Source organism: Hippopotamus amphibius, chromosome 12 (assembly GCF_030028045.1).
Source record: "Hippopotamus amphibius kiboko isolate mHipAmp2 chromosome 12, mHipAmp2.hap2, whole genome shotgun sequence".
Taxonomy (NCBI): Eukaryota; Metazoa; Chordata; class Mammalia; order Artiodactyla; family Hippopotamidae; genus Hippopotamus; species Hippopotamus amphibius.
Genome location: NC_080197.1, coordinates 84,305,510 through 84,315,587, shown reverse-complemented (window position 1 = coordinate 84,315,587; position 10,078 = coordinate 84,305,510). Strand labels below are relative to the sequence as shown.

Here is a 10,078-nt window from a genome sequence, read left to right as displayed (position 1 = left end):
CCGCCGCTCTTTGAGGCGGTTTTTATCTCCCAGAAACCAGCAAAACCCCAAGCGGAGTCTAGGGAAGATGAAAGGGGCCGAGGGGCCGGGGAGGGGAGGACCGCGAAGCTGCGGCGGGCGGGAGCTGGCACCGGACAGGCGGAGACCAGGAGGCGAGAGGGCCAGGCCCTGGGGGAGGGGGTGTCCCAGGGAGCCGGCCCCGCGGGGTGGGCGCCGAGCCCGGGGGTCCACTTCGGGCCGTCCCCTCTCGCGGCCCGGCGCCCTGGCGTCCCCCGCCCCCCTCTCAAGCGCTCTTCCGCCGCGGCCTCCGGCCGGCCCGAGAGTCCTCGGAACTCGGATCCTTCTTCAAAGCGCCTTTGAAGCCCCGCGCCCCGCCCGAGGGCAGGAGATTTCGCACCTGGACGGGGGCGGGGCGGGGAGGGGGCCGGCAGCCCGTGCCCTCCCGGACGGCCGCCTGGGACCCGCCGGCCCCCTCCCCCGCTCCAGCGCGGAGCGCCTCTCCCGGGCCCGAGAGGGGCACGGGCGGACGGGGGCGACGCGCGCAGCCGGGCCCGGGCTGGGGGAGCCCGGCGGGGGAGCCACAGGGGGCGGAGGCCGCACAAAGCCCTATTGTGGCTGGGGGCTGGCCGCCACAGAGTGGCTTTTGTTCCTCCGCTAAGCCCGTGGCGGGCACGACTGATTGCAGGGCCGGGGGGGGGCGGGTTACGTGCCAGGCGGGTCCGCCCGCGGGAGCCGCACCTCGTCCGCACGGCGACCGCGGGGCCGGCGCGCGGCCCGGCCGCGGCCCAGGCCAGGTCCGCCGGTTGCCGAGCCCGAGAAAGAGTCAGGGAAGAAAACCTCTTCGCCTTCTCGACTCCGTAGAGAGCTTTGGGCGGTCAAAAACTGACTTCCGCCGCAGGGCCGGGCCGCCCAAGTATTCGACCCCGGGCGTAACGTGCAAACCGGCACGACACAGTGCCCTCGGGGACTCCCCAGTTTGCCAAGGAGAAATCCTGTGGCTCGCTCTTCTTCCCTCCTCTTCCTCTTTTCTCACCAGGACAAAATTTTAAATCGAACTTTTATTTATTAAATTAAAAAAAAAAAAAAGACTCCATGAGGGCATGATCCCTTCCCTTCCACAATATTACCCTCTCCCCAAGCTCCGGCGGCTTTAACCCTGTAACTTGGGGCCTTGAGGGAGCAAGAGATAGAAAAGGAGGATCCAAAGTCACAGGAAAGGCATTCAAAGGCACGAAGCGGCTTTAAAAGTCACTGGAGGTGGAGTTGGGAGCATCGGAAGTCCCAGGTTGGGGGCTGTGGATGCACCCCCAAGTCAGCTTGGGGACCTCTGTCCTCCTAGCTCTATAATTCTTCTTTCGCATTGCTTCTAGGCGCCAGCCTAGCACAGTGCCTTGCACAGAGTAGGCACTCAATAAATACTTGATTTTCTTGATCTGATCCCAGAGAAAGCCTTTCCCACCTATTCTTCAGGAGAGACATCTCCAAACCAATGTCCTCCTCGGCTTAGGTGGGCTTCCCCAAAGAGCATGTCTAAGATGGCAGCTGCAAGCTCTCCGTTACCACAGCAACAAGGGATTAGCCTGATGGGGTCATGGTGTCAGGGGAGGGGCAGTGGAAGAACCTGCTCTGGGGTCAAGGGAGCTGGGGTACATTCCAGTCCTCCCCTCCATAGGACTTGAGGTTTCACAGCTTCTGGCCAGGACTGGAAATATTAGAGATCCCCTGATCGTAAGATATCCCATTAACTCTTCAACAGAGATCTAGCTAATCAACCGTATTAGCAGAGATTCCATTAAGAGAAACACCATTAACTGAGACCCTGATGGTGGAAATTCTATTAACAAGATCTCCACTATCACTTTTTCTAGACAGAGATGCATTGGGCTAAAATTTCCATAGCAGAAATGGACCCCTTCCCTCCCCAGCTCACTCTACCTGACCTGTCATCATAACTTAGATAAATAGAATTATTATTATTACTATTCATTTCTCTTGGAAAATAGGGGTTAAATATACAGGCCTGGGGGCAGCCTCCCTGACCCTGGGGTCACCCCATCTTTGGGATCAGATCCCCACTGGTCTGCCCCCCTCTTGGCACCCTGCTCCCTGCCAGGTCACTTACCCCAATCCCCCAACTGTGGTCCCTACCGAAGAGGCCACCAGGGGGCAATACATCATCATCATCATCGTCATGACTGTGTTTGTAAAAAGGAAGAACGCTCTGGAGCATGGAAGACAGTGGACTACGAAGTTGAGAAGACTGGAGCCTGGGAGCTAAGGGACAGCGGTAAATAAGCTTGGGAAGCAGAAAAGATGCACGTCAAGGAGTTAGTGAGAGGGAGAAATAAAGTGTCGGGAGCCCAAAATGGAGGGAAAGTGAGCTGGTGTGGTAAGAGCAGAGGAGAGAGAAACAGCAGTGGCAAGGAGAGAGCTTCGGAAGCTGAAGAGCAGAGATCAGGCACGAGATGAGGGCCTGAGATGAGAGTTTGCCCAAGGGGCTCGTGGCAAGGGGAGGAAGTGAGCTGAGGAGGCGTGCAAGGAGATACCCAGGCCCAGAAGGGGGGTGGGGGTGGGAATGGAGCTAGTCCCAAAGGGCAGCATGCATGGGGCAAAGGGAGTGAGGGGCAAGCAGTGGTCCACAGAGCCAGGAGGGGCTGGCAAGGCAGCCCAGGGGCTAGACACCTCAACCGGGCTCAGATCTCCAGCAGATTGCTCTGCTCTGGACTGCCTTCAGGGGCTTTTTCTGCAGGCGCTGGTGAGGCTGAAGGTCGGGGCGTCTGACTGGCCTCCTCTTCCCCTGCACCGCGGCCCTCCCCCAGCTCCTTGGGGCCACTGGGCGGGGGTCCTGGGCCTGGCTCGCCGTGGGTGCGTTGGTGTTTGCTCAGGTGATCACTTCGGGTAAAGCGCTTGGAGCAGAGCAGGCAGGTGAATTTCTTCTCCCGGGTGTGAGTGCGCACGTGGCGCTCCAGCTCGTCCGATCGGGTGAACCTCTTGCCGCAGAAGAGCCAGTTGCAGACGAAGGGCCTCTCGCCCGTGTGCCAGCGCAAGTGGGCCTTCAGGTGCGAAGCCTTGCCGTATACCTTGCCGCAGCCGGGGATGTGACAGCTGTGGATCGGCTTCTTCCGCAGCCCGGCCGCTGCAGCGCCCAGGCGCTCTAGCTCCTGGCAGTTGGGGCAGTCGCAGGAGGAGCGCCCCGCTCCACTGCCCCCGTAGCCAGCACCGCCCCCTGTGCCTGCACCCCGCGGGGGCTTGGCTCCACCGCTCCCCTCCAGCTGCCCGCTGTTGCCCACTGCCTTGGGTTTATAGACATCTTGGGGCAAGACATGCTGGGGCCCTGGTTGCAGGAGGTGAGGAGCTGGGTAGGGGGCTGGATTAAGGGGGGCAAAGTCGGACGGGTAGGTGGGCAGCTGGGGGTTCAGTGGAGGTTGAGCAGGGCCAGTGGGTAGTGTCCCTTGCAGCCCATCACCCTGGCCCTGCCCGCCACCTAGCCAGTTGCCCCCAGGGTGCATGTCCCACCAAGGCGTAGGAGCATTGCCAGGGCCTGGTGAGATGCCTGCGTGGATGCCTGCCTTGTACCAGGAGCCATAGGGGTGTGCCATGTCCAGAGAGGTGTAGACACTGGGCAGGCAGTCAGAAGAGCTGTGGCCCTTGGGCACTAGTAGCCCAGGGTCCTGGGTACCCGTGGGCCCAGGGAATGAGTGGGAAAAGGGAGGATAGTCATTGGCATAGCCCGAGGTGGGTGCTGGAGGACTGCCTGCAGGTGAGAGGAGCCCATTGGTGCTTGAAAAGGGAGCTGGGTAGGCGTCCCCCATGGTTTTGGGGGCTGAAAGGTCACTGCCCACAGAGTATGGCTTCTTTGTGCCTGCTTTGCCCAGCGTCGTTGAGTCCCGCAGAGGGCTGGAGCCACCAAATTTGCTGCACGCTGCCGTCAGCATGGCCAGGGGACTGGAGCCATAGTGAGCTTCCTCCTGTGGCGAGAGGAAAGCACTGCTTAGAGGGGGAGGAGGACATGCGCAGGAGGACTGCGCACCGCAGAGACCTGGAGAACGGAACAAGGGGTCGAGGAAGAGTTGAAAAGGATGGGGAATCAGAGTTGGGGTGGGGGGCAGTGAGGACTGGGACCCAGGGCAGATCTCAGATGGAGTCTGGAAAAAGAGCAAGGGACCAAGACGGCCGCCTAACGCCCAACCCAGCAAGCAGGAAGCAGAGCTCCCTGTGGTGCTGGGGGTGTGCAAGGGCCTCTGAGGAATGGGAGATGCTTCTTAAATAGCCGTGAGAAGAGCTGGGGATAGAGGCAGCACCTGGGTCTGGTGAGAATTAGGGATCCTGACCCTTGGAAGTGGGCCGGAAGGAGAGGCCATGGTCAGGGACTTGGACAGGAAAGATGAGTCTGAGAGAGCTGCCTGGGTAGAAGGCGAAGCCTTAGGGGACTGTAGTCGCCCCCGTTCCAGATTTTCCCAACTTGACCCCTTATTCACTTCCTGTCTCTGCTTCATCTCCTGACTAAGGCAGTGGCCTGGTCTCCCTGAAGCAGTGTCCTCGTGTCCCTGGTAAGGAATCTCTTTCTCTTGGCAGGGACCCTGGGGCTGGGGAGCGAGAGGAAGCGACGGCAGAGACACTGGGACATTGAGAGGGAACAGGGCTGCCGCCAAGCCAGGACTGTGGCTGAGGCAAAAATGTCTTTCAAGCGGGCATTGGGCACCTCCTGCTTTGTGGAGCCAGCTGGTAACCCTTTGGGAGGGCTGGGAGAACTGAAGTCTTCACGCCCCTCCAGGGCAAGAAATTGGGATGGCTAAGATACTGGCTCAAAGCCACACACCCCCATGCCTCAGTGTCCCCTAACACATAGACACCACGTAGTTGGCCTCTCTTCACCCCTCCAGCACAGTGAGAGAAGGAAGACGTGTGTAGATGTGGGGCACGGGGGTCTTTTAGAAACACACAATGCCCTTCAGGCCCATCGTGCTGCTGCTACCAGGGCAGACCACCCTGAGATCACCATCCCTCAGGAGCTCATGGTACCCCTCCCTGGGTCAGCCGCAGGGCATCCCAGAAGGAGATGCCCTCCTGGATCCCTGGCTCGCATAGATAGGCACCCATTACTGAGAATCCCACCAAAAAAAAAAGATGCCCCCAAAAGCTGACCCTGTACAGTTCCCTGACTGGAGCCCTCAAAAAAACATGTACCTGGTGCCTTCCCAGTAAAACTGAAAAAGAACCCAAGAATCCAGGGTTCCTAGACCGGCCTGCTAGCTCCTAGCATGTGATATGTGCGGTATGTGCCTGTGACACCAATCCTACAGGTAGATCTGGGGTCCAGTGTTTGCAGTGAGGGGTGTGTGCAGTTGCCAGCTTTGCACTGCTCCCCAAATGCAAACCTGCGGTTCCCCCCGTCCAGTTACCTCTCTCTGAGGTCCTGTTGAACCCCATGGACTTCCAAATTTGAGCCACTGAAAACGTCCTCAAATCTGGCCGTGGCAGAAGCCCTGTGTCCTTCCTAGCTAGGGTTTCCCTGGAACCTCTAATCTCCCCAGCAGAGGGTGAGTAAAGCAGGGTAGCTGATGGGGCAGGAGGCAAATCGGAGCAGAAAGGAGGGGTAAAAGGAGAGAGGCAGAGACTCAGAGACACCGGAGCAGAGGACCCTGCAGGGTAAGGACCTGACATAAAAGTCCCCCCCCACCCCCCAGTCCGGGGAGGGGTGATGGTGGCGGAGTGAAAACAGAGGGGAAGCTGGCCCCCAGAGGCAGAAATGGGCAGGGACCCAAAAGAGAAGAAAGGGAAAAAACAACAAAAAGGAGGGAGAGAGAGGAAAGCAGAATAAACAAAGCAAGAGAGGTGATGGAAAGAGACTGGGCAAGGAAGGCACATGAAAACAGATGAAAAGAAAGGAGGGTGAAAAAAGAAAAGGGGGAGGGGGAGGAGGAAGGCAGATGTCCTACCTAAGAGAAAATCCCCACGGTGCTGGGCCCCAGAAAACCCCCAGACCAGGCCACTCCTCCCTCCTTCTCCCCCTGACCACCCCCTCCCCCCTCTGCCTGCCCGGCCCGGCCCGGCTCCGTTGGTTTCCCTGCGGTCGGTTTATTTTTAAAAACGCCGACGCCGTCCCCCCCGCCCGGCCCTCACACTGTGGCCACAGGGGCCTCAGCCAAGCCCAGGGACCCCACCCAGCCGTAGGGAGGGAAGGAGAGGTGAAAGAAGGCAAGCAGCCCCAGGCCAACAGGAGACCCCAGCACTGGGCAGCAGAGGCCCCCAGGGCCCCTGAGGGCAGGGAAGGGGGGGCAAGGCACCAGACCACTCGGTGGGTTGTGTAGGTTCTGGAGGCCAAGAGCTGGGCACCTGGCTAAGTCTCACCACAGCCTCGGTTTCCTTCTCTTGCTGCTTGGGCTCTGCTGAGCACTGCGGAGAGGGTCCTGGTTAAAGATCCCAAATACTCTGTATCCCCATCCTGGGGGCCCAGGGGCCACCTTCAAGTTGTTTTTCCTCTTACTTCCACCCACCATTCATTGGAAACAAGGACAACCACAACAAAACAGGCTTTAAGTACTGAAGGGGGAGTCCCTGGGGAAGGAACAAGATAAGGAGCTGTCCCAACTCTCTCACCCACCCAGGGAGGAGAGCCCTGTCTTTCTGCTGACCTCCCACTGAAATATTCACTGGACATCTGAGCGCTGACTGGCCATAGGCTCTGGGTACCCAAGGTCCCAGCTTCTACTCCACTTTCAGCCTCCTCCCAAGTTGTTTAGTTTTCCCAACTTCCAAGTCTCCATCCCATCTAGCCCCCACCCCCATATCTCCCCCCTCCCTATTCCTCTGCAACTCACACAGCCCAGCCGAGCCTCCCACCAAGATGTCCTCTCTGAACCCCCAAGTTCTTCCCACTGCCAAAAAGGACTTCCTGATGGGAGTGGGAGAAGAAGGTTGAGGGCCCACGTGCCACCCAAAATAGGTGAAAGAGAGGCTGGAAGCCTTGGTGTTGGAGGCATCTCCAGCTCATGGGGAGTGAGGGACATGAAAGTCTGGTTTCCACGACACGCTCTTCTTGCCAAGTGCTACTCCAATCCAGTGTCTTTCCAGCAGGCCTCTGGCCTAGCGGCTCCTGCAGCCACCAGTGCCACGCTGGCAACTCTGGCATGAAGCCCACACCCACTGACACTGCCCCTGCCTTGGGTGGACCCAGGACTTCCATGCACCTTAGTCCTCCAGCTTCCTCAAGACCAACCACAGTGTTTCAATGATGTCTCGATCAAGTGTCTCTTGGGGAGATGGCGGGGAGAGCGACCTGCCCCCTTGCAGTGGGGCGAGAGCACGGCACCTGAGCGCCCCCTGACTGGGCCGTGGTGTACACCCATTGCCTTGCATGCCTTTCCCTCAAACTCAGTCGCAAACTCGCTAGCCACCAGATTGCCACACCCCACACCGTCCCCCACTTGGACTAACAGATACTCAGGTGACCCAGCTTATACCCACACACATACCTGTGCTCTCACAAAGCCAGCCACGTGTGCAGGCATGCTGCTTTACATTCTGACACTTCCACGCAGGCCAGTGAACACAGGTGTTAAAAGACTCCCCGTGCATCTCACACACACACACCTCTGCTGCAGGCTTGAGTGAGTCGGCTTCCTGTTTGGCCCATTGCCCCTTGGACCTGAGCTAGTGCACTGGGAGCAGGGATGGGGCCTTTAGAGGGGCCCAAGAATACAGAAGGTCAAGGCTACTGATGGGAGTTGATCTTTGGGGAGGGCTCTCTGGTCCCAAATTCCTGCAGAGGGACCCAGAAAGCAGAGGTGGTGACAGAGACACAGAGTCAGAGACCCAGAAGCTAGGAGAACTCAGGACATTCAAACAGGCTCTGAGTGAGTGTGAGTCCCCATTTCCAACTATGTGCCATGAGTCCCCCCAGAGCCCTGGCAGAAGTAACGATTTCTCAAGCCCCCAACCCCTGACCCCCATGGTACCCTGGTTCCCTCCGTCCCCAGTGCCAGAGACAAGGGATGCTGGGGTCCCAGCCTGGAGGGGAAGTGGCCCAGTCCGCCCTGGAGCCTCCCACTCCCAAAATAGAGCTGAGTTTGTCTTTGGCTGAAAGCTAAATATTTGTGAGCCGGGCAGGCGGCCTCAGACCCTGGCCCTCCTCCTTGGTTGCCTCTCAGGCCTGGGCCCAGTTCCTCTGGTCAGCCCCACCACATGCAGGGACTGCCCATTCCCTTCTCTCATTGCCCACCTCCTCTCCTACCAGCCCAGAAGCCCAGCCCCCTCCCCACCTACCAACCAGACAGGACACCGCTTCGGCTAAGAGTCTGGAGACCCAGGACCCCCAAGGAACCATGTCGTCACTGCTCCTCTGTGCCTGCTCGGCCAGTCCCCTGGCCTTCTTCTCTCCCCGTGTCTGCTACCCGCTTCTCTCTCTCCCACTCCTCTCTCCTCCCTCGCCTCCTCCTTTCTCCATCCCTTTTCCACTCCTCAGAGTTGGTGTGCTTGGCTGATCTTCGGGGTCCCTGCCTTCTTCTAACCTAGTCCGCTCTCATCCTCCTTTGCTCTCTGACCCCTGGCCCTGCTCTCTCCTCCCCTTTCTCCTGCCCCCCTGCTCCCCACTCCTCTGAACCCTGGCAGTAACAGGCAGCACAGCTACTGTCTGTATGAGGTGGGAGGTGGGACGTGGACAGGGATTAGGACCATTAAGATCGTGGCTGGTGTCCTGGGGGAAGGAGGGGGCAGTTACCTCAAGCAGGGAGGACGCCATCCTGAGGCTGGGGAACGGGTCCCAAGGAGCCAGGCAGATGGAGAGAGCTGAGCCGTAGAGAGAGGGAGAGGGAGAGGGAGGGAGAATGGGAGAATGGGAGAGAAGAGATCTAAAGTTAGAAGGGACTGGGGGGTGGGGGTGGGGGGGCTGCTCTCTGTCTGTAGGGATCCACCCTCTAATTACAGCTTTCCCAGCGGAGAAGCCTCCGGATCCAATGAGCAGGGCGAGGGAGGGAGGCAGAGGGTCCAAATTTCCTGCTCCATTTGCTGAGCTCCCCAAAGAAGGGATCTGGGCAGCAGAGGAGAAACGGGGCTCCCGGAGAAGGGCTGGAAGCAGGAGAGGGTAGGGACAGGACAAGTTGTCAGGGCGTGCCGGAGGGTGCCGAGGGCAAGGGCAGAGGGACGGTGGGCCCAGGTGTCCCACGCCCTGCGCCCGGCGATCCCACAGGCATCTGTGGGAACCCCTCCCAGGCAGAGCTTCCCGGTGTCCTGTACCTGGGGGCGCTGGGGCTGGGTGTCCTGGGTCTCTCCTCGCTGGAGGTCTGGCCCTGGGAGTGCCGGCAGGGGGTCGCCTGAGGGTCCTGAGAGGGCTCCGCTGCTCTCCTAGGCCAGCTCCACCCCTGCTCCCACTCAGGCTCAGATCCTAGAATCCTCCTGTGACTCCAGAGTCCTGGCGGCGGGGCGGCGGGGCGGCGGGGGGCGGCGGCGGCCGCTGCTGCTGCTTCTGCTGCTGCTGCGCCTGCTGCCCGCCGCTGCTGCCGCTCAGGGAAGGAACAGGAGGGAAAAGGAACAAACCCCAAACCACTAATTAGAGAGCCGGGGGGGGGGGAATGGGGGACTGGGGACGACACTCACACAGAGAAACTGGAACACACTGACATGCACACTCACGGACAAACACAGCAGGATACATGTGCGCGTCCACACGCACAGTGCGGGCCACACGGGCACAGCCACTGTCATGAATGGACAGAGACAAACGCGCACACAAATGATCACAGGGACATGGCTGGGGGCACACACGCCGCACACACACACACACACACACACGCCCGCGCCGACCACAGAGATGCTTGCTTCCCCAGTCACCCATCCCCAGATCAGGAGCTCAGTGTGTACGTGTGTTGTGAAAATGTGAAAGCCAGGAGGGAGAGCGTGCTCTGGGGTGGAGGCTTCTGCTGCCCAAGCTTTTAGGGTCAGGAGGTGGGTTCCAGAGCAAGGCCTGGAGGGAGGGGCAGGGTGGAGAGGGCTCGGCACAGGTTTGGGGTTCCCCCGTCTTCCTCGCAATGCCTTAGTTTCACTCTTGGGAAATGACACCTAGGCCTACCTCACTTGGTGG

The 10,078-nt window shown here is 59.7% G+C and overlaps 1 protein-coding gene across 1 annotated transcript; it reads right to left on the bottom strand.

Annotated features, from left to right (window-relative positions):
• Positions 1-1,047: 1,047 nt before the first annotated feature.
• On the bottom strand, positions 1,048-8,757 carry SP7 (Sp7 transcription factor). Its single transcript, XM_057703576.1, has 2 exons — positions 8,720-8,757; positions 1,048-3,968 (listed from the first exon to the last, which is right to left on the bottom strand). Exons 1-2 carry the CDS (start codon positions 8,738-8,740, stop codon positions 2,694-2,696), a joined length of 1,296 nt encoding a protein of 431 aa, XP_057559559.1. The 5' UTR covers positions 8,741-8,757; the 3' UTR covers positions 1,048-2,693.
• Between the last annotated feature and the right edge of the window lie 1,321 nt (positions 8,758-10,078).

Excerpts from the sequence above, each read along its gene's own strand:
- SP7 (XM_057703576.1), bottom strand. The coding sequence starts at position 8,740 with ATGGCGTCCTCCCTGCTTGAG. Across the intron at positions 3,969-8,719 it reads TGGCGTCCTCCCTGCTTGAG|GAGGAAGCTCACTATGGCTC; the intron begins GTAACTGCCCCC and ends CTCTCGCCACAG.